At 40.2% G+C, this 23,069-nt stretch overlaps 1 protein-coding gene across 3 annotated transcripts; it reads left to right on the top strand.

Annotated features, from left to right (window-relative positions):
• The first annotated feature begins 3,437 nt into the window (after positions 1 to 3,437).
• On the top strand, positions 3,438 to 22,909 carry LOC131219569 (transcription initiation factor TFIID subunit 6). Of its 3 annotated transcripts, none has more exons than XM_058214788.1 (13): positions 3,438 to 3,548; positions 8,265 to 8,442; positions 11,675 to 11,761; positions 12,633 to 12,734; positions 12,824 to 12,932; positions 15,971 to 16,077; positions 16,499 to 16,636; positions 16,735 to 16,830; positions 18,566 to 18,690; positions 19,675 to 19,807; positions 21,420 to 21,545; positions 21,645 to 21,753; positions 22,416 to 22,909. In XM_058214788.1, exons 2-13 carry the CDS (start codon positions 8,317 to 8,319, stop codon positions 22,793 to 22,795), a joined length of 1,638 nt encoding a protein of 545 aa, XP_058070771.1. In that variant the 5' UTR covers positions 3,438 to 3,548; positions 8,265 to 8,316; the 3' UTR covers positions 22,796 to 22,909. The 3 variants fall into 3 exon arrangements, with proteins under 3 accessions (XP_058070771.1, XP_058070769.1, XP_058070770.1); XM_058214786.1 differs by having other exon boundaries at positions 3,459 to 3,656; XM_058214787.1 differs by having other exon boundaries at positions 3,463 to 3,660.
• The last annotated feature ends 160 nt before the right edge of the window (positions 22,910 to 23,069 follow it).

The following is a 23,069-nucleotide window of genomic DNA, read 5'->3' as shown; positions in this document are numbered from 1 at the left end:
GGAAAACCTTCGGAGAGGTAAAAAACTACGAGACCTCGTGCAAATCAACAATCCACTATGAAATAGAACGTTATGACCTTCTTCACTCACGCAGGAGTGGATAAACAATAAGAGAATAAAAGAAAAACGGAGAGATCTCACCGATCATGAGGACACAGAAGTGCTGAGATGTTGATTACACAGTAGATCACCTCTACGAGCATAACCTCTCTTCTACAAGCTTCCTCTCTCTCTCTTTCTCTTTCTCTCTCTCTCTTACCTTTGATATCCCCAAATCCTTTAGCAAACCCTTACAAAGCTTTAGGAAACCCTTTTATATTACCTAAAAGGGTCCTAGACACCCATATTTATAGATTTGGAAACCCCCTTTCACACATCTTGCGAAACCGCCTCCAATTTTCGCAGTCCGCATGAGATCCGGACTCAAATTTGTGTAAGCTCGACTAGTTAAGCAAAGTCCTCGACTGGTCGAGCACTGTTCACTAAGCTCGCTGGACTTTGAGTCGAGTGACTCTCGACTGGTCGAGCAGTGCTCTTGATTGGTCGAGCAATGCGGTGATTCCACTATTTGTGACATCCAAACCGCACCACATCTCCTCTGACCTGAGGAAGAAAACCCTATCAATTCCTAACAATGAAAATTATAAAGGTCCACTTTCATAAATGAAGTGAAAACATCCTATATTTCATTTAAACGAAAATTTTCTACTTAATAATCCATACCTTTCCATACTTGAGCATGAAAAATCCAAAATATTACACATATAGACCTCACCATATAAAACAATGGTGATTGAACACTAACCATTAAAAACTTCTCAAGAGCCACTAAAGTTTTGAATGAAGCTAATATTTGTGTTTTCCCTTCATTCAAGTATTCATGACCTAATTGATAGGTTAGATGGCAAACAAACATTATAATGGGCCCTAAGAAGTTTTTGATGATGGATGGTGGGTGTAGTCCACCTGAAATTTAGACATTTCTCATTTTGGGATCATGACCTAAAATGATTGGAAAAATATATAGACAATGGAGATAAAACACATGTATCATAGTGGGGCCCACCCCCAAGCCCGCACCCTAGGCTAGACAAAGAAAGAAACATGATAATATAGCTAGTTTGGCTCCAACAAAGACAAGAATTTGATGAATGAGCTAAGAGAGCTATGACTATGACTTTAGAAATAATGGCCATTGATATGTAATTGTAAGATTCTACCATGAAGAAAATGGAGTCAAAGTCCCATAACATAGGGAGATGTGTTATGTGTAAATCCGAAACGAGCCGCATCAAGGTTAACTTTAACACCAATGAGCAAAGTTTCGGATTGATAAGCCTCCGACCTGAGGTGAGTGTTTGACTCAAGGGCTCTTGCAGAGTTATGACACCGACCCGAGACTCGGAACGAATCATCGCACATCCTACGAGCCGGATCTCAGAGCTACAACAATACGTTCGACCCGATTATGTCAACCCAGAATGTAGGAGAGTATCACCTACCCATCCAATGTTCCTCTGAGCTGAGCCTCTCTACTTAGCGTATCAATAATCTACTTATCCATGGGCTCGGGTCATCGAGTAAGATCTGAACCATGAGGTCGGCTCGGATGGGAACCTGGTCAGCGAAAGCAGTAATGCACGACTGAAATAATGCTCATAACATAATATTTGGGTAACTACCGACGACCGCGCACGCGTAGCCCTCGCATGGTTGCGATGACCGTGTCGAGATTATTGGACACGTTCATCACAATCCTCAGGTATAAATATGGATCATTTCTACAAATACAGGTACGCAACCTCTCGCACCCTCACTCTACTCTACACTACTTAGACCTAGTTTTCCTAGCCTGATTTAGGCATCCGAGGGTCCCCTGCTTGAGCTAGAGTCTCCTTTATTTGCTATTCTGTGCAAGACCAGGGTCAACTCCGAGCACACATAACTCAGCAGAGGGTGATCCAGATTTTTGCATCAACAAGATGAATTAGAATCAAGGACGGCCATATAAAAACACAATGGCCATGACTAAAATTGTAGTGGAGCTAAGTCAACAGAAATCATGGAAGAGGATCCCAAGGCTTTTATCTTCATGGCCTTAACCCTCTCCAGTATAGATGACTTCCTAAATGGGCCTCAAGTGTAGTGGAGAACACAAAATGCCCATTATAGAATTGCAAAGAAGAGACCAGCGCAGTCTTCCGAATGGGAGTGGATTAGGTGTGGTCCTTACTATGGGGTCCACCTTTATATATGTATTCTATGTTCACGCTGTCCATCTGTTTTATAAGATAATTTTAGGGCATGCGCCCTAAAATGAAGCAGATCCAATTCTCAGGTGGACCATACCATGGGAAGCAATGGTGAAATGTACACAAGTCGAGCTTGGCACAACTTAGCTCTGCTCGGCCAGTAGCTAACCCCAATTCGAAGTCAGCTTGACTTGGTCCGTGAGCCCTATAGGCCAGCTCGGCTTCGTTCGGTCAGCAGCTCGGGCCAATTGGAGCCGAGTTCGAGCATGTGCAACATTTTCTAAAACACGTAAAGTGCATCTTCAATTTTTCACAAAATGCAAACACAATAACAATAGTTTACAGGTACTTCATCAAACACTTGGTGTGTAGCATCAAAATCATAATTTGAGGGCAATTTTATAAGGTGAAGTTTATTTTTTTTGGTAGTGATTTGTTTCATATCAATTCCTTCCTCGCCACTAGCCAATCCTGTGGATAATGTTTGAACCCGAAACAATACTTCATTGAGTCATTTTATCGAAACACTCGGCGAGCAATATCAATATCAAAATAATCGAGTCACCAAGCTCATTCAATCTGAGTCTATTCGAGTTGAGGTTCGATTCAAGTCAACTCGAGCTCGAGCGAGCCCAAACTTGGCCCGAAATTTTTTCGAGCTCTAAAAATTAGCTCAACTATGTCAATCTAACTTCAAGCCTGAGGCGAGTTGAGCTACCTCGGGAGATCTATCATTAATGGGCCACAAAAGTTTTGGATCAAGAATGTATTTATTTTTTCCCCTTCATCCAGGTTCTCGTGACCTTATTAACAAGTTGGATGGAAAATAAAAATTACAGTGGGCCGTAGGTTGTTTTCAACCGCGGGGCGTTCAATCACCCCTCTTTTGCTATAACCAGATTGACCTTATCAAGAGGCTGTATGTCAAATATGGGCCCTAGAAAGGTTTCAACGGTGGAGGTCATTATCTATCGATAATATCCAATGTTTCCTTTGGTGTGGTCCACCTGAGATTTAGATCTCCTTCAGTTTTAGGCCGATATACTAAAATACGGTGGAAAATTGGATCGACGGCGTAGATATATAAAACATACATCACGGTGGGCCCCATGTCATGAACTCACCGGACTCGCACGCACATGTCTGGAAACCCGCACGCAAAACGAACACCCCCTTCTCTCTCTACTCTCTCTCTCTCTCTCTCTCGATCTCGACTCACCGCAGCAGCCCTTTCTCTCTCCGTGTCTCGTGGAAGCGGCAGCGGGAGCGATACCGGTTGAAGTAGTATCAGCAGCGGTATTCTCCTCTCCCCCTTCTCTTTCTCTTCTTCTTCCTCCTCCTCCGGTCAAATATCATGCTCTGGAAGACTTACGGCTCCTTCGGTTGAAATCACCATTTCTTTCTGTATGTAAGCAGAGACTTCTTTGATTCTTCTTTTCCCTATCCTTTAAAAAAAATAATAATTTATGTTGCAGATTTTATACCTTATATATTCATCTCGGTATAATTGGATGAGTTTCTTTATTTTTCCGTAATTGGTAGAAAACCCATGAAGAATTGGATTATCGGTGACAGTGGTTTGGTTGCGTTCTCGAAATCGATATTTATTTGGAATTGGAATAGAACCCTTTTTTATTTTCTTCAAAATTGAAGTCATTAAAAGCTTCAAGATGCTGCTTTGATGGTGTTCGACGAAATGCGAATTAGAGATGGGACTTTCGAACTTTTAGCGTTGCTCTGGCGCTCATGGATAAAATTAAAGTGGACCCAAGTTTGATCGAGCGATTTGTTTGGCCTCGAGAAAATTTCATGTGGGGCGCACCGCCTTCTGGTGATCCAAGCCGCCTGTATGGTGGGCCTGTCGCAGATGGGAGATACCCAAAGGTGTCTTCCACTGGACGATCCTAACTGTGCGATTCAGTCCCATTTAAATGTGGACAGTTGACTTCAATTGCACATTCGGAAGGCACGGATTGGTTGCATAGGATCCTCTGATGGGAAATATGGGGCATGGCCCGTTCCATGATGGGTCTCACCCAATGAACGTTTTAGATTGCTGGGTCAAACAAAGCATGGCATTTCTTTTGATTGAGCATCTTATGATTACATTATATATATATATATATATATATATATATATATATATAACTCATGCACTCACAACCCACACGCTCACACCACAGTGGGATTTCAACACAATGGGTACTCAAACCCATGACCCCCGTGACCTCGTGTTGAAACTCTTGTGAGTCTACCACTGAGGCATCAGTAACTTCCAGTGTTTGATGATCCATATGCACGATACATCTTTTGTAAACACGGAAAACATGTACCTCAATCCAAACTGTCCAATTTATGCCCTGGTGTTGATATCGCTTGTCACCTAAAGCAGATTGATTTCGTGATCCTATCCTCCGGCTAATGGACATTTTCTTGTTAAATTGGAGAATTATTCATTTTCCATTTTAACTGTCCATTTTAATATGCAAAATGTATGTGTGCATCCAGGGTTGTTATTCTCTGCTAGAGTCTCAAGTAATTTCTCTTGGGGCTGTTTGGATTTGGGCAACATTGTGTCATGCCTTGTGACAAGGAGTTAGAGCAACCGTACATGTCCATTATTTGTCACCCCCTTGTGCACAAGAACCAGTGCACTTTTGGACAACTAGTCATGTACATGTGACCGTTAGACTATGAATTGGGTGTCTTTGGTGGAGAAGTGCAACTACTTGTCAATAACACTTTTATGGTTTCAGAGCACATGCGGATCGCACTTATCCATGCAAATGCATGATATGTTCCAATGTGCCACATGTGACCCTCCAAGTTCAAGGATCTAACATGTGCATATGTGCCACCATCAATCTTCAAACACTTGTTGGATAAGGTGGTAGAAAAAATTGACAAGAAGCTATCAATTTGGAAAAGAAGATATTTGTGCTTAGGGGGAAGATTAATGTTAATAAAGGTGGCCATGTCCAATCTCCCAGTTTCCTATATGCCCTTATTCAAATGTCTGAAATCGGTTATCAATCGTCTGGATAAAATTAGGCGAGATATTCTTTGGTGAGGAGCAGAAAAGAAGCAAACATTCCATTTAATGAAATGGGAGGTGTGCAAGCCTTTTCATGAGGGGGGAGTCGGCATAAGAAGTTTGGTATTGATGAACTCTGTGCTTTTGGGGAAATGGCTTTGGCGACGAGGTGGGGAGGAAGGTTTTCTATGGAAACAGGTTATATCCAAGAAATATGGATTAGAGGAAGGTTTTCTATGGAAACAGGTTATATCTAAGAAATATGGATTAGAGGAAGGTTTTGGCAGAAGGATAACAACTTCTTCTTTATATAGAGCATTGTGGGTGTGGAAAGCAATGGCATGGTTGAGAGGGAAATTTATGGAGGGGGTAAGTTTTTTTGTTGGGGGATGGAAGAAGCCTCCATTTTTGGGTTGATGTTTGGATGGGATAATGGGAGATAGGCCTCTTCAAAGAAGATTTTCCAAGTTTGGCTACAATAGCGGTGGATCAAAACATTATGGTTGCTAGTTGTTCTTTGTAGAAGGGAATAAGGTGATTTGGGCGCCTTTATGTAAAAGAAATTTGTTGGAAGATGAGGAAGTGATGATTAAACTATTGGGAACACTTCAAAAGGAATCGCCATCGGCAATAGAGATAATTTTGATATAATCAACATGTTCCTTTTTTTTAAAAAAAAATAATTTATTGGGAGGCCTACTATGCTAAAAGCGAGAGAAAGCCCATCCCTCTCTTTCCTTTTTGTGCCCCCTTGTTGCCACATGGGAGGGGCATTATATGGTGTGGAGAAAAGAAAATTTGGGTAAATTCTCCATCAAACCATTCTATAATTTCATGGTTGTGTCTTCATCAGAGAGGGACTTTAGTCATAATGCCCCTGTATGGTATTATGGGGCTCCTCCCAAAGTAGCGGCTTTGTCTTGGCTTGTGGGAAGGAATATGGTGCTAATGGTTGATAATCTTCGTAGGTGAAGGATGGTGCTGCCTAATGTATGTTTAATGTGCATGCACAATGATGAGACGGTGGATCATCTTTTTCTTCATTGTCCTTTCGCTAGAGAAGTTTGGGAAAAATTCTTTGGTTTATTTGGAATATATTGGGTTATGTCGGAATCTATAGAGAGCTTCTTTCATGCATCAAATGGGGGAGGAATTGGTTAGGAAGGGAAAATGATGCAGGACGGTCTAAACTAGAATGCATGTGTGAGCACATAAATTATCCAGTGAAATAAACTAAGCAAATCAATTGAAATATTCAACATTCCATATCATAGCAAAGATAATAACAAAGGAAACATGCAATGATTGCAGACCATCATCACAATCCTGCGGTACCGTATTCAAATCATATGTGGATTGGATTCGGCGAGGGATGGGACCTCCCGATCTTGCATGGTTTCAATCCAACAATCAATGCAGCTTCTCTAGTCCAGGAAATCAAAGGATTTCTGGAATAGGGACGGCTGGAAAATCTGAGAGAGGGTTGGGATCAATTCTCAGATTTTCAGGGTCAATAACAATTAAAGAATACTAGCATTGAAAGAGAAGAAGAATGTTGGAGGGCTAGAAATATAATTTAGAAGAAGGGAAGAGATTATGGGAAGAGAAGAACTTACCACAGAGAGAGGGGAAGGAGGCACCAAGCTTTCATTAAAAAAACATCATTAGGTTTAGGGTAGAAAGCACCCTATTTATAAAATTTGGATTTAAAAGGAAATGACTAAACTACCCCTATAAGAAAAGAAAAAAATTGCTCAAAACAAAGCTCTCTAAAAATAAAAAATAAAAAATAAAAAATCCTGCGTAACAGATCGATCTTCTAACTCATCGTACACATGTGTCCTCTTAATGTGGGGCCTTCAATTAATCCAGAGACACGTGTAAGGTCTTCAAAATCTTCATTGGCTGTGTCACGAACCATCATCGAGCCATACAGATGTATTCATCAGCCGTCTTCGTCTTTGATAAACTTTGAAGGGTCTAATGTCCTCATCAGAAAACAATATGGAAGTTGTCCTTATTGGCTAGAATTTGGGCCATGTGGGAGGAAAGGAACAATAGGTGTTTTCGGAATTGAAGTAGAAGGGCAGTTTGTGTCTTCAAAAGGCTTTAGCAAATGTAATGGAATGGACGAATGCTTGTAAAGGAGTAGGGTAGTTTCAGCTTTGGCTTTTTTCATTTTTCCTTTTTTCTTATATATCGTAATTTTTTTTTTTTTTTTTTTTTTTGGCTTTGGCGTGTTATAATAAATTATTGTCTTAAAAAAAAAATCTTCAAGCACTAAAAATGTGGCACATGTTTCAATGCGTACATGTCAAATGTGAACATGCTCGTGTAAATGTGCCACCAGCCAATATTCAAGTAGTGCACTTACGCCACAATCTATCTTGTCAATGTCATGTCCATGCCCCCCCTAGTAATTGCAGATGGTAACTAAACCTGTTTGATTTTCTTCCGAATCGAGCTTGTTAAGCTTTTCTGAGAAATTGCTTTATGTGCTACAAGAATATGAAATAAGGAGAAAGGAATAGAAGATAAAAACTACTCTTCAGAAAAAAGGAACAGATAAAATCTCAGTTCTTTTAGGGTACATTTGAATGCACTATTGAATTGAATTGTGAACAGTTTGTAATAACTTGTCCTAGCATTCGTAATGAGAAATTAGTCCTCTAATTGCGGTTGTATCCCTTTCAAATCTGACTTGAGTGTATCATAACAGCAATGGAGAGCCCAACCCTCAATGCGAATGCTAAGGAAGATAATTGCAATTTGGCGACATCTATTTGATTAGATCTATAATTGTAATTTCAATTGATACTGCATCCAAAGACACCCTTAATGTCAACATGGTGATATAAACGACCCAAGCCGATTATGGATAAAAAAAAGTTGATGAGTTTTGAGATTCATGAATTTCTTGTTATTGGTTTTCCTTCCAATGATGTTATATATAAGATGATTTGGTATATACCATATAGGAACTCAGGGGTGGCATCAATAGTGTGAAATTCGTGAAATTCACCGAAGAAAATGAGCATTGTACCCAAGGAGACGATCGAGGTCATTGCGCAGAGCATTGGCATTAACAACTTATCACCAGATGTCGCACTTGCTCTTGCTCCCGATGTGGAGTATCGTGTGCGTGAGATCATGCAGGTACTTCAGTATGCATGTTACTTTTGTATTCTGTTTGGATGCTTGAATATTCTGACAAAACGTAGCCATTTAAATGTAATCTTTATCCTTGAGAGTGAACCTACTTTTTTTTTTTTTTTTCCTTTTTCTTTTGTATATATCATTTGGTTTCATCTGCTTGACGACATTGATAGCTCTCATCATTTTGGTTAGTTGAGATGTAACACTTTCTGTAATTATTTGGCAGCATGCATAACTCTGTGTAAAGAACTTTAGAAAATTCAATGTAGGATTGCTGGTCTTTTATGATTTAGCATTGATGGACATTCTCAGAAGAGGTATTTCTGTCATAACCTGACATGAGTGAAGCTGATTCCGTAATAAGCAATGGGTACATGAATTTCCATTCACCTGGACTGGAGAGTAGGGCTGTCAATGGGCTCAGCCTGTGAAGTAAAAACTAGGCCTGGGCCCATATTGTCCAAAACAGACGGGCCCTACCTGGGCCAAACCAAGCCGGCTCCGATTAGAACTCGTTTCTTGTGCAAAAATCTGAAAATATTAAAAATAAAAATATCTTCAAGTTTTTTTATAGTAGAAAAAAAGATAAAAATACTGCATTTCTGCAGCAAATTACTGCAAACACTAACGGTGAGTTTGGATGCACCATTGAATTGAATCACAATTACTGGTCTCTTGCATAGGTAATGACCAAATTGTTATTATCTCCAACCGAATAATTTCAAGGGATTGAGCTCCAAGTTACACTCATGTTATTGTCTAAGCTGGAGTTGTAAGAAATGTAACTGCAGTTTGAGGGCTATTCCTCATTACTAATGCCTGGAGATGTCATTACAAATTTGTCACTTCATTTTTTTTTTTTTTTTTTTTTTTGAGGATTAATAGGAAATTTATTAAAGGCCCACTTGCAAACAAGCAAGGAAAAGAATACAAAGAGAAAAAATGACCAAAAGATTACAGCCCACGAACAGACTTAACAAAAACTGGGTCAACTTTCAAAAGAAAGGTCCATTTGAGAACATTCACTTTGATAGACTGCAATAAAGCCTCAAAAGAGCCCGCAGAATTCCGAAAACAGTGTCTATTTCGCTCTTCTCAATTTAATCTCTTGAGCAATTTTGTGATAATCAAGAATGTCAGTTGCCTGAATCCTTAAACAACAAGTCAAATAGCTGGTATGCCTCCCAATAGATTTTATTTTTTTGGATTCCCAAAACAGTATGGAAAATATTACTGAACTCAACCCTCCCGGGGTTTGGGCGAATGGCTAGCATCGTGGGTTTGCTCCTCACAGACGCGAGTTCGATTCCCCTATTCGTGCTTTACCCAATGCATGTGGTTTGCGGGTGATTGCATGCATCTGCAGGGAATAGTCTCGCCTTAATAAGGGGCGGGGACACCCTGTCATCATTAAAAAAAAAAGATGACTGAACTCATCAGAAATTGCTCAAAAGTTAAAATGACCCAAATAATTGCTGGGGGTTCCCTGTCTATGTTGTATTTATAAGTTGTCTCCACATCAAGCAATGACTCTAATTAATTTTCTAAATTTCAATCCTTCTTAAAACAGAACTAGAAGCCTATAATTACTAACTATAGGAAAGATAGTCTCTATAAACAACTCTCCTAACCAGACTACCCTACTATTTTGTCTTATGTAACAGGCACAGTTAGCAACTGTATCAGTTCATTACCTTCTTGGAATTGTCAATTGAAAAAATGCCTACATTTCCATAACAAACTAGTAGGTCAAAAGAAAACGTATCCAAGCCCCACATTTACCCCCTTAAAATGCAGGTAAAGAAAATGCAACGAATAAAAAGAACACCATTGAACGCCGTATCCCTCCCCAAAGCAAGAGAACCTCTGTGCGCACACGTGTGAGCGTGTGTGCAGTTCATACACACGCTTGGACCTCAATTTAAGTCCCGGAAGGGTTGAATGTTGCATTGACTTCAAAGGTTGGAACTCATCCACTGGGAGGACCATAACTTGGGGTCCAACCAGTTGGACTTGAGACCTATGTGTGTGATTCTTTATTCAACTATTCATAAAAGATCTTTTACTTGTATTTTTGTCAAAGAAAAAGAAGTAAAAAACCCTAATATAATTCCAATAATTTGTCAACTTCAATCCAAACCATCTATTTTGATAAATTATTAATAATGACTAAAACATCCCTAAATCCCATACAGCCAGTTAGCTCTATCGTCAGTATTACCTGGACAATTCTTCTTTTTGGGTTTTTGCTGTGCCGACACTTTGACAGTCCTAGACACGACACAACACTTCAAATTCTGGATGGTAGTCAAGCCAAACGTATCTCACTCAGTCACTCGTAGCCCTCATTCTTGCCTCCATTGTCTTGTTGTTTATGAGGCTACTCATAAAGATTTCCTCTCACTCTTAGAATTTTAGTTCATTTTTCATAGCTAAGTACATGGCCTATATGACAGAACACGTACAAGTTTCATTGTTTGTTTGTTTTTTGTTCAATTTTTTCTCTGGATTTTCAATGTTTCATAGGTTGGTTATTTCTTAGTGCAGATTACTAGTAATTGGTTGTTATTGAAACTATGTGAATATTCTCATCTAATTCCTTTTGTTTCTAATGTTTTCAAGTTTATTTTTTAATTTTAGTTTTTTCTTTTTTGGTTTAATTAGAATATTATTTACTTTAGTATGGAAGTTCGAAAGTGCCCCTATGCCAAGATTTTTGGAGTTTACCATGCTGGACGCTTAGGACACTTTGACGCGGTACCCATACCAGGTGTCCATTACGCAAGTAACAGTGTCTTTCTTGAATCAGCTGCAGTACACTGTATTGCTATTGGGCCTGTGGAATGCCAATTTATAGGCTTTCAACCATATTCATGCCATTCATAAATTGTTTAACACCCGAAAACTAGCCTTGAAATGTAGGTGATGAAGATGAGAGAGGGCACCACGAGTTGGCATCATAACCCTTCTTCCTTCTCTTTGCCTCTTAGTGCTTCTGCTTCACTGTAGTTCCGCTAATACTGATGTACTGGCAGTCCTTCAGATAAAGGATGGTGCAAAACATCATCATGTTGGTTGTGGTGCTTAAATTATTATATACACAGATAACAAAAGATGGAATTTCACGTTTGCCTGTGTCTGCTTGTGCTGGTGCATATAGATTGGTGTTTGAGAAGCTATTCATTTATTTTCATGTCTCTGATAAAAATGCTTCACTATTCTTGAATTGCAGGAGGCTATCAAGTGTATGCGCCACTCAAAGAGAACTATTTTGACAGCAGATGATGTAGACAGCGCACTTAGTTTGAGAAACGTGGAGGTATTTCTAGACTTACCCAAATCAATATTGAAATACTAAATCACTACCTTGTCTAGGTCTCCACTCAGGAATCCATCTTTGTTCCTGTTTCCTACCCTCGTGGTCCTACCATCAACTACTGTTGCCATGATTTCATGAAGACTATCTTTAACTCAATTAGCTTTATACCATCTGTAGTTCTGTACCATATCTAATTCTTGATACTCTTTTAAGTTTCTATTTTGAAATAATATCTATGTCAAATTTCATATTTTGGTAATTATATATTCTGAATTCATTTAACATTATTTTAGATGGGAAGTTTATGAAGTTTCAAGTACTGGCACTTCCCTTCTGAATTTATATTATTTTAACAATATTATTTTTGGGTACGTTTCAAATTTCTTGGGAATCAGTAAGTGGCAGAATGCTTTTCCACTCTTATAACTTTTATTTTACTTCAAGAATTGAAATTGTAATTAATGAATGGAATATTTCTTGTGTTAGAGAAGTGATTGCTTGCACATTTGGGTTTTCTTTTTTGTGCTACACAAATGCTTGTTCTGTTTGAAATAAGGTTGCAACCACCAACTGATTCAGCATTGCGGGTGGATGTCCAAATGCTACCTTAGATACTGTGAATAGCCTCAAATTTGAGAACATGCTTCATTGTGTGAATGGCTGCAACGATCATTATTTGCTAAAATTTTCTTTGTTCGCAAGGCTGTTTGTGAACAGAATGCATATTCATTCATGCCTTACCATGATTTCCTGTTTTGCCTCTAGTTTAAAATCAATTGAAGGATCTTTTATTAAATATTCCAAAAGGATAATGTTCTTCAATCTCTCCAGGATTTTCATTTGCTCATGTATGTCTATTATCTTGCTTCAGCCAATTTATGGCTTTGCCTCTGGAGATCCGTTGCGGTTTAAAAGAGCGGTTGGGCATAAGGGTTTGTTCTACATTGATGACAAAGATGTGGAGTTTAAAGATGTATGGATTACTCACGATACTAAAAATGTTCTTCAGTCTATTATTATGAGTTCTTTTAAGGTACATTTTCTTTTACCTGGGTTTTGCAGGTGATTGAAGCACCTCTACCGAAAGCACCACTGGATACTGCAGTTTTAACTCACTGGTTAGCTATTGAAGGAGTTCAACCAGCTATTCCAGAAAATGCTCCTGTGGAAGGTTTGTCTTTGTACTTGCCTTTGCAAAATAAGATCTAAGTCTGTAGAAATAGCTGGTTTCTTAAGTCTGTAGTTTTTCTGCAGTGTGTCATTTCTACTCCTGCAACCACTCAGGGATTCCATGTGGAATGCTAACTGTACATGGCTCATTGTACACCCATGATACCCATGATTTTCATAAGAGCATGCTGCCAATATGCATAAGACCTGACCATGCTTCCAGCATGGCAGGCTGCACCATGAATTGAAAATAGCCCAAAGCTCAGGCCAATTGGCTGTCAATTTTTTTTCTTCAAATTAACCAATTAGGAATTCCCGACTGGCATGAACTTTTGGGCCATGGCCAGTTCATGATGGGGCCTGTCAAATTACTTGTCCAATCATTTAAAGTCTGCCATGCATTCCCATGGGAATTCATGCATATTAATGTGAACGACGAGCTGTGTGCGATTAACATTCCTCAGATAATATTGCCTTTAAATCATTGTGAAGAGAATTCTGTCTTGTCCATTACAAGTGAGAAATCATTCATCTTCATTGTCATCATAGCCTTATCCCAGCTTTTTGGGGTTGGCTTTGCTAAGTCTGTTTTCTCAGTTTTATTTGAAACAGTAATTCTCATGATTGGTTGGAAAATGTAGCAGGAGTGGCTGCCCACTTTACATCAACCCTTGTCCTTTTACCTGGGCTTGGGAATGACTGGCTTCCACGTGTGGTTTCCAATTCTAGAGACCACCCAAATGGAAATTCTGAGCTCACCGATTCTGAGTTGCACGGAATCTAAATATAAGCATTTTGAAGCCAAAACTCATTGACCACCTAAACATGAGCAAGAATCTAGAATTGCGAGTTGGCCTTTTGTTATATGTATAAGAATTCTGAAGCTATGAATTAATTGTTGGCCTTCTGTCATGGTATTTGGCATGTATAGGCATTGCTAGAAATGGTTGCAAGGAAGGACTAGTCTGCATTCATCTTCACAATTCAATTGTAGCTATTATTGTTGTATTTCTATCTGGAAACTTGTTAAAATTATAAATATGGAAATTACTGAACAATGTGCATTTACAAAATCATTGTCTGTAGAGTAGTTAACACAAAGCTGCCCTATATTGTTACCCGTTACAACCAAACACTGATCCTTGTATCGCTTCTCTATGAACATGTACCCCCTAGGAAGGAACATATGCCCCTGAGGACTCTATCCCATAAAAGATGTCATGAATCTTATCGAATACATCTGATCAGGGGTACTCAGGTGGGTTGGGTTAGGTTGAGGGTCAAACCAAGCCCGACCCAACCTCAAGAGGAACCAACCTGCAACCCAACCTGACCAGATTCCAACTGAAGGTGCCTGACCTGAACCCAACCCGGATTCCTCTATACTCAACCCTAAACCATCCAAACTTGACCCAAATGCATGAGATTATTCTCAACTTGACCGAACCCAACCTGAATTTTCTCAATCCAAACCCTACTGATTTCAAATTGGGTTGGAGTTTTCCAACCATGACCCCATCCAAGGACCTTGACAACCTGACCCGAACTTGGGTGGGTTAGTCGGGTTTGGGCTGACCCAAACCCAAGTTGGAGCCCTATGTCTGACGCCTTTTACCATGGCAAAGATTCTTTATTGACCATTGAATGGCATTAGGAAAATCTTTCTCAATCCAGGGTAGACATCACTCGACCGTGTGACAACATCTCCACCTTTGCAGCAGTAGAATCTCTACTGAGAAGAGGCTTGTGTACTGACTTGTATACTTTTAGTGCCTCTATCTGAGTGAAAGACACCTCCACAGGCTTCTCTGCGCAGTCTCCCTAATTGCTTCCATCAAAACAATCTTAATCGACTAGAGAGAGTAACCTGGCATAATAATATTGTAGAGATGGTAAGAACCAGGGTATGGTATAGCCCTCTCTCCTTCCCCACCATACATGTGGCACGGGGATTTATGAGTTGGGGTCATCTAGTGGTCCCTATCATGGATGGCGGATGGTTCGAAAATCAAACTGATTAGATAATCTTAATCATCTGTTCGTTGGCACTCAAACCAGCAGCAAGAAACAAGACAAGTGTCGACTTTCGGCAGGGAGAACTGCAGAAAAGTGATGGGTAGGATTATGCACCAGTTTGATTTTTTAACCAGGAGCCATTTATGATATAGGCCCATTTTTACAAAATTTGATTGATTCAGTTTGCTGCCATGAGTACAGTGGACAGAAGCATGTTATTCTAAGGCTGCAATTTGGGTTCGGGTTGACCTGAACCTAGGTTGGGTTGGGTTTCCAAGATCCTCAGGGCAGATTCCAGTTGGAAATCGCCAACCCGATCTGAAATTGGGTTGGGTTAGGTTGGGTTGGTAACAGTCATATGCATTTGGGTCGGGTCGGTTTGGGCACATTGGGTTGGAATTCAGGTTGGGTCTGGCTTCAGGTTGGTTCCTGTTGAGGTCCGGTCTGGCTTAGGTTGTCCCTCAACCCAACCCAACCTCCCCAAGGTGCACCCCTGATTCTGTCTCTACATCATCCCAAAGCCTCAAGGGCTGGCAGATTCCTTGGAGATTAATACTCTGAATAAGTTGAAGTTCAGAATAAAAACGTGGTGGAGCTGAAACTAATAAACTCTAGCACGGCAAACTTCCTGGTGTCAAAGATTAGAAGAGGATTGCTTTGATTGTGAAGAACTCAGAATTTGTACAAAGGCACATCAGAGTTAAAGAGGAATAAATTCATGAGAACTCTTAACTGAAGCCATTTGCTTTATTCAAATGGCGTCTTTTGGAATTTTTTAGAACTGCAGGTAGCATGTGTGAAGAAAACACAAAGGGTTCTTTTCCTGCTCTTCTTGTAACTTCTTCCGATGCTTGTTATATTCAGAACCGGGTTTTACTATTCGATTCACCATTGGACCTTCCTTCCATACAGATGCAAATGAAGCTATTCTTCTTAGTTTTGGAGTTTTTGCTTTTGGCATTATCAATACCCTTCCTGTGGAGCTAACCTCCATTCTTTCTTCTTCTTTTTTTTTTTTTTTAGCACTTGTAGCACCTTCAGAGAACAAGAAGTCAGATCACAGCAAAGAGGATGGACTTCCTGTTGATATTAAACTACCTGTTAAGCACGTTTTATCTAGAGAACTCCAGGTAAAAATTGTATATTTTGTTGTCTTTGATGGCTAGACTACTATATGCATTGGTGAATCATTCACCAGGACACATGGGATGCTCACGTGTCATCCAGACTTTCCAGATGTGGGTCACATTCTGCATGGATTGTACCTGATAAAAAAAGTCCTATCATCAAAGTGGTGGACATCAAATGGATGTTTAAAAAGAAATGGTTAATGGTTGATATTATTGGATTGGCGTGGTTTTCAGCATTTGCTCCATCCGCCAATTCGGCTCACCATTTGGGTGGTCTCTCTTGACTTAACATGTATGCCACTTGTATGATGGATCAGTCAGCACCATTTAACAAATGGAGGAAAACACAAACACAAGTGTAGCTTATCTTTTATACTTTTGAATGTTTTTGTCACTAAGGTATTAATGATGGATTGTGCAGCTATACTTTGACAAAATCACAGAGCTTACTGTTAGCAAGTCTGATTCTGTTCTCTTTAAAGAAGCATTAGTGAGTTTAGCTACAGATTCAGGACTTCATCCGTTGGTTCCTTATTTTACCTACTTTATTGCAGATGAGGTAAAAATAATATCTTCATGGCGTGAATTTAGAGAATCTGGTTTAATCATTCTTGGTTCTCTGCCTAATAATTTTGACTAGCTTTTTATAAATTTCAGGTTACCCGGAGTTTAAATGATTACCCTCTTCTGTTTGCGCTGATGCGTGTTGTCCGGAGCCTTCTCCAGAACCAACACATACACATCGAACCTTATGTAAGTTCAGTTGATTTCAACAAGATTTTCTTCTACTATTTCTCATAACTAATTTATTCTCTGGAGCTTTGGAGCCTAGTTGCATAGCTTCATGCAGCCACACATGCCAACCTATCATGTTGCAGACATCGGTATCATTCATCAGGTGACTCCACTGTGTAAATGACCTGACCAGGAGATCAGGCCAGTCAACCCATCAGGTGTGCCAGGCATATAGTGAAACAATGAATGGTTAAAACTATCTGGGGATGGTCCACATTCAACATAAACCTGATGAGTTGGTCACCCTTATCTTTGAGCCAGGCCATCCATGCAGTGGGGGGCACCTGATTACCAGTTCGTGTTTGCAATGCACACCAAGTAGGTCTGTCAATGTTACCCGGACCTACAGGTAACCCCAACCCAATTAGATCAGGTCCTGGTCCTATTGACCCATTAAGAAATCGGGCCGGGTTTGGGTCTCACCTTACGGACCCAGTTAAAAATAGGGATTGGTTGGGTTCAAGTTGGGTCCATGTGTTGGATCCAGTTAAAGTCAGGTTAGGTTGGGTCGGGTCTAGACGGGACTGGGTTGGGTCTAGTTAGTTTTAATAGTAAATTATATATGTTTAATATATACTGATTATTCTGGCAAAATAAATATGGTTTCCTAAGTTGCACACATGTAAGAGAGCCTGATTACACACCATGCACGTGTCAAAGTGGCACATATGTATGCAATCTAAGGATGTAGATTGGGTACTGCCCTTGCCTGGACTGAGCTTTGACTATTGCTTTCCAATTGACTGTTTTTGCATTAATTGCTGCTTCATCAATCTTACCGATTAGTGTACCTGTTGTATTTGCTTCCTTTGATGGTTCCAGCTATCGCCTTTTTCTCAAGCCCCATGATTAATTGAGTTGTGGAGTGCATAAGCCCAACAGCTATAGGGGCAAGCCTTAAGCTGAAGGGGGTGAATGGACTTTTGTCAATGATCGAGTCTGTAAATAAAAAGTCTAAGGGTCCCAGCAGTGCAGAGAGTTCCGGGCCTGTCTCCTTCAGTTCTGGGCTTATCATCACCAATGGATCCCTAATGTGGCGTGATTCAATTGGACGGCGGGCCACTATCAAAGATGAGGCCTACATGAAGCATGTTTGAAAGTTGTTCATTTGAGTACATACTCGATCAGGCCCCATCTCTGACAACAGCCTGTCGTCTAATCAAATCCTGCCATGTCAAGGTAAGGGAGCTCAGTCCAGGCAGAGGCAGTGTACAATCCGCGTCTGCGATCTAATACTTCCATCGGGTGGGCCCAACCTTGTAAATACTCTTTATTGGTCCTGGTCCCAATTTGAAACTAGATCCAAAGACCCGATGGGTACACTTAGTACCTGATCCTAACCCGATCAGATCCGAGTCTTCAAGAGCTAGACTCAGACCTGGCAAGACCCCCAACTCGGTACAGGAACTATAAGACCTGACCCAAACCCAACACGTTGAATGCCCTAATGCCAAGGTGGCTGCATTTATAGGTGTGAATGGGCTTGTCAGATCTCTAGTCGTCTAATCGATCTATCATTTTTGTTTTAAGTTTCATCGGAGGCCGGGACTGTTTTTATGTATGTGATACATGATTTATTGCTGACATTTTTGAAAATACATTTATCATGAGTTGATGCTGAATGAAATGGCAAAACAAAGCCAATAGTAAGAAATGCTTTTTGCCTATCTGATGAGAATCGCAATACATGCAGTTGCATCAGTTGATGCCGTCTGTAATTACTTGCCTTGTTGCCAAGAGGTTGGGGAATAGGTTTGTTGACAACCACTGGGAGCTTAGAGACTTCACTGCAACCCTGGTGGCTTCAATATGCAGAAGGTGAGATCCTCTGATGGCCAAACTTGTGTTTCTCATTTATTTCTATGTTTTATTTGATACTCTGAAACAGGTGCTATTGTTTAATACACACCAGCAAGGAAGTAAACAGCTTGGCTTGTTTGTTTTCAGGTTTGAAATTAGCCTTGGGCCATCCCATGGGCCTAAATTTCAAGCCTAAGATAGCACATGCATAAATGGGCCTGACGTACTCTCAAGAGGGGGTTCATAGAACATCCACAAAACCTAAGCCTGACTCTGGCCCATTTGATCTATCCAGCCCTGAACTTAAGCCATGCCCGGATGAATTACCTAGATTGCCAACCCGGCCATGTTTTCCCTTCCAAACTGCACAATCCAGATTATGTGTCATTTGTGATCCAGCTTCCTGTTTATACTGACCTGAAATCATAGTTCTATGCTCTTGTTGTTGATTTGCTTTATTAATCACTAAAGGATTGATTAGCCTTTAATGTGAATGTATATTGGAATGCATAAGTTGATACTGTGATTTATGCAATAGCATTCTTGTCATATAATACTATGCATGCATTCATATTACATAACAATATCATTCCTATGTCATGTATGATTACAATTTTTCTTTTTATGTACTAAGTATTTGCTGGAATGATACACATGACCCCACCCATAGAGAACCTGGTATTAGAGGAAGTAGCTTACTCATCATCGTACCATGTATCAAGGTGATTCATGATCCGGCTAACCTCAGTCTAGACCCATGGGAATGGCATGCAGCCCAAGCCCAATGACCTTTCTACCAATTAGGATAATATGATCGGTGAGATTTTTGGGCTATTGGCCATCAATGAAGGGGCCGCCAGATGAGAGGTTTAGATGTTACACGTGTCTGTGCAGAGAGAGTGACATTTCGGTGTGGTATATTCATGTGGTATTACCATTCCTCCACTACTTCGATGATATATTTAAATTGCCCTCAAGTTCTTGTGGATGATCCTTTTGCAGATTTGGGCATGTATACCACAATCTCCAGCCTCGTGTGACAAGAACTCTACTCCATGCATTCTTGGACCCGACAAAAGCAATGACTCAGCATTATGGTGCTATTCAGGGGCTTGCTGCTTTGGGACCTAGTGTGGTATCTTCTTTTCTCATACTTTAAGCTAATCAGCATTTTCTCAACTTCTTGGGATGCGTTTGGATGCACTATTTAATCAAATTGCAATACTTAGCTCCATTAAGGGGGTGCTTGTTTTTTAAAATCTCTCTGTAAATGCACAGAAATAAAGCATTATTACTTTTTATGAATGTTTGCTAAGATACGGAGATCAGTTATTATTTGCTCCCCGAAAATCAGTCTGGAAAGGCTGACTTAAATTTGTGGGCCCCACCGTGATGTATGTGATTTATTCACACCATCCATCCGTTTTACCTGAACATTTTAGGGCATGAGCCAAAAAATGAGGCAGATTTGAAGCTTAAGTGGACCACACCGCAGGAAATAGTGGTCCTCAAGACAGCCACCATTGAAAGCTATTTCCTTCCTAGGGCTCACATTGATGTTTGTTTGTCATCTAACCTGTTCATAAGGACATAGAGACATGGATAAGGGAAAACACAAATATCAGCTTCATCCAAAACTTCTACAACATCCCCCCCTCCCCCCAAAGGAAGTTTTCAACGAATGGTGTTCAAATCCCACTGTTTGCTGTGGTGTGGTCCACTTGAGCTTTGGATTTGCCTCATTTTTCGGCTCATGCCCTAAAATGAGCTTGCATAAGGTGTGGATAAGTCGCATACATCACAGTGGCCCCCGCCATTTTTATGTCCCACACCTCGGGTTTAGAGTTCAAAAAGCGTGCCTGTCAATGTCATATTGGGAATACTGCTGGATTTACAAAGGTAAATAATCGTTATCGACTTACTGGTATTTACAAGAGGTTTTTATTTATTATTATTATTATTATTATTATTATTTTTTTAATATGGTACCTTTATTGAATTTACAAGGGGATTTGAAAAATCAAACAGCCCCCTAAGCAGAAATGGTCAATTTTCAACTACCATCCTTACTATTCATATTGAGGGACTAGGCCCCAAATTGCAATTATGTAACTCGTGTTGGACCTGAAAGAAATGACTCAAGTGCAATTTGAGGGCTACTTGCATACTACAAATACTAAGGTTATTACAGTTTGGTCATCCTTTTGAAATTTTGACTTGACTTGGCAGAGTGAACTCAATCATATTTCTGGAGGAAAAAAAAAACCACTCAAAATAGACTCATTCAAGACTTGATTGACTCCAAGGGTAGATAAGTCGTCCAAAACCAGTATGCATTGCCAGATACAGACTGGTTTTGTCCATGAAGGTTGTATTGGCCTGAGGGCCGATATGGGGCTATACAGGGCAATATGACCCAATTATGGTGGTGACAGATGGTACACCAAATCTGATATTCTATCCTTGGTTGATTCGGCTTCCATGACCAGAATTGACAAGAGATTAAAAAAACCAAGATCTACAGTATTTATAATTTTTTAAATATTAAATATTACGGAGTCTTGATATTCAACACTTGAACAAACTTGTTGAAGTTACTCGACTCCCCAAACTTTCGAGACTAGTGGAGTTTTTAGGGTTAAACCTATGATTTGGTTGTTTCTCTTACATTCAATTAAAATTATTCAATTCTATGCAATATGCATCCGAACGGTGGTCCTAGCGATTTACGTTTCTTAATGTGTTAGGTACGACTTCTAATACTTCCAAATCTCGAGCCATATCTGCAACTTCTAGAGCCAGAGATGCTACTGGAAAAGCAAAAGAATGAGGTGAAAAGGCATGAAGCTTGGCGCGTATATGGTGCCCTACTGGTCTGTTTCCTTTCACATGGCACCTGCCTTTGTAATGCTTTCAGCATGCCATGCATTAACAATCAGTCTGATTGTTGACACTTGTTATGCATATTCCAGCGAGCTGCAGGTCAGTGCTTGTATGATCGGCTCAAATTGTTCCCAGGTTTGCTGTCAGCCCCAACACGTGTAGTGTGGCGTACCAATGGAAGAATTGCCACTATGCCAAGTAAGACTGATTTGAACTTCAGTTTCACTTACCTGATCTGCTTTGTTTGTTGGATGGTAGGAAACAAGGATCCAATGCAACTCGTTGCATTTCTATAATGCAACCAGTTTCCTTTCTGCACGTGGAAAGTTCAATAATTATTCTGGCACGTCTGTTTCCCTCATCATTTTCTACCTTGATTCTACTACCAAGCAAATGGCCTTTTGTTTTTTGCCATAACAGTCCATTTTCCAAGAAAAAGAAAGAAAAAATAAACATAAACATACAATGTTTGACATCATCCAGAGGAAGCGAGTGTCGAGAGGACCATAGAGAATCCAGGTTGGCACTTAATGGATGGTTCAGATTGATGCATGAGCTATTCTTTTCATGATCTTGACTCATCACTTTGCAAGCTACTGATTGGATTGTTAGGATCAACCAATTGGTATAAATTTGTTGTTTTTTCTTTCCTTTCAAGGGGGGCTGTTAAGAGTGGACTGAACTGAATCGATGGTCCAGATCAGATGATTGAACTGTGCTCATACCCAAATGCAACTCGTTGCATCTGATCATTCCTGTAGGCAACATGATTTCCAACACTCATGATCGGCTCAAAGCTATTATCTATATATTATTTTCTTTATTTTATTTGTTCTGATTCTCATATCTAACCAATGTAGATAATAAACGCAAGGCGAGCAATGACCAACTGTCGCAACAGCCCCCTCTCAAGAAAGTTGCGGCTGATGGCCCACTGGGTTCCATTTCCTTACCAGCCGGCATGCAAGGGACCACAAACTCGTTTCCTGCTGTGTCCGGTGACTCTGACATGGGCCCATCATCGTCATCCAGGCAGGTACCAAATGACATTGCTTTGGGAGGCGGCAACCGAAGAGAAAAGGGTGGTGGGGGGCAGGCACCAAAGACAATGTCAGCAGCTCTGACTCAAGCTTGGAAGGAAGATTTGGACGCTGGGCATTTGTTGGCGTCGCTGTTTGAGCTATTTGGTGAAGGTATATTCTCCTTCAAACAATCGCCGGAGATGTCTTTCTTCCTTTAAATTGAGATTCGTTCCGGTCAGGGGAAGGCTAGAGAGAAGAATGCGAAAGCTTGTATTCATCATCAGAAAAAGTTTTAATCATGTGAATTATGTAGAAAGATGCAGTTCAAAGCATGCATGTGTAGTTATCATTATAATGCGTGCTCGCTTGGTTTCTATGTTATGGTAGATTTTCAGTGCAAGTGGAGCCCTCAGTATCCAAACCTTTGGTGAATTGAGCCCACTTTGGATGGCCAATCATATGGTATATTCAGCTTGGGTTTTCATGCTAAGG

Source organism: Magnolia sinica, chromosome 11, assembly GCF_029962835.1.
Source record: "Magnolia sinica isolate HGM2019 chromosome 11, MsV1, whole genome shotgun sequence".
In the NCBI taxonomy this organism is placed as follows: domain Eukaryota; kingdom Viridiplantae; phylum Streptophyta; class Magnoliopsida; order Magnoliales; family Magnoliaceae; genus Magnolia; species Magnolia sinica.
Note: the sequence above shows the minus strand (reverse complement) of the source record. Positions and strands in the feature narration are given on the sequence as shown.

Bases quoted from the DNA above. Each gene is read 5' to 3' on its own strand.
- LOC131219569 (XM_058214788.1), top strand. From the start codon at position 8,317: ATGAGCATTGTACCCAAGGAGACGATCGAGGTCATTGCGCAGAGCATT. The intron at 12,933-15,970 runs GTTTGTCTTTGT...TTTTTTTTTTAG, and splicing joins AGAAAATGCTCCTGTGGAAG to CACTTGTAGCACCTTCAGAG. The intron at 16,831-18,565 runs GTAAGTTCAGTT...CAATACATGCAG, and splicing joins ACATACACATCGAACCTTAT to TTGCATCAGTTGATGCCGTC.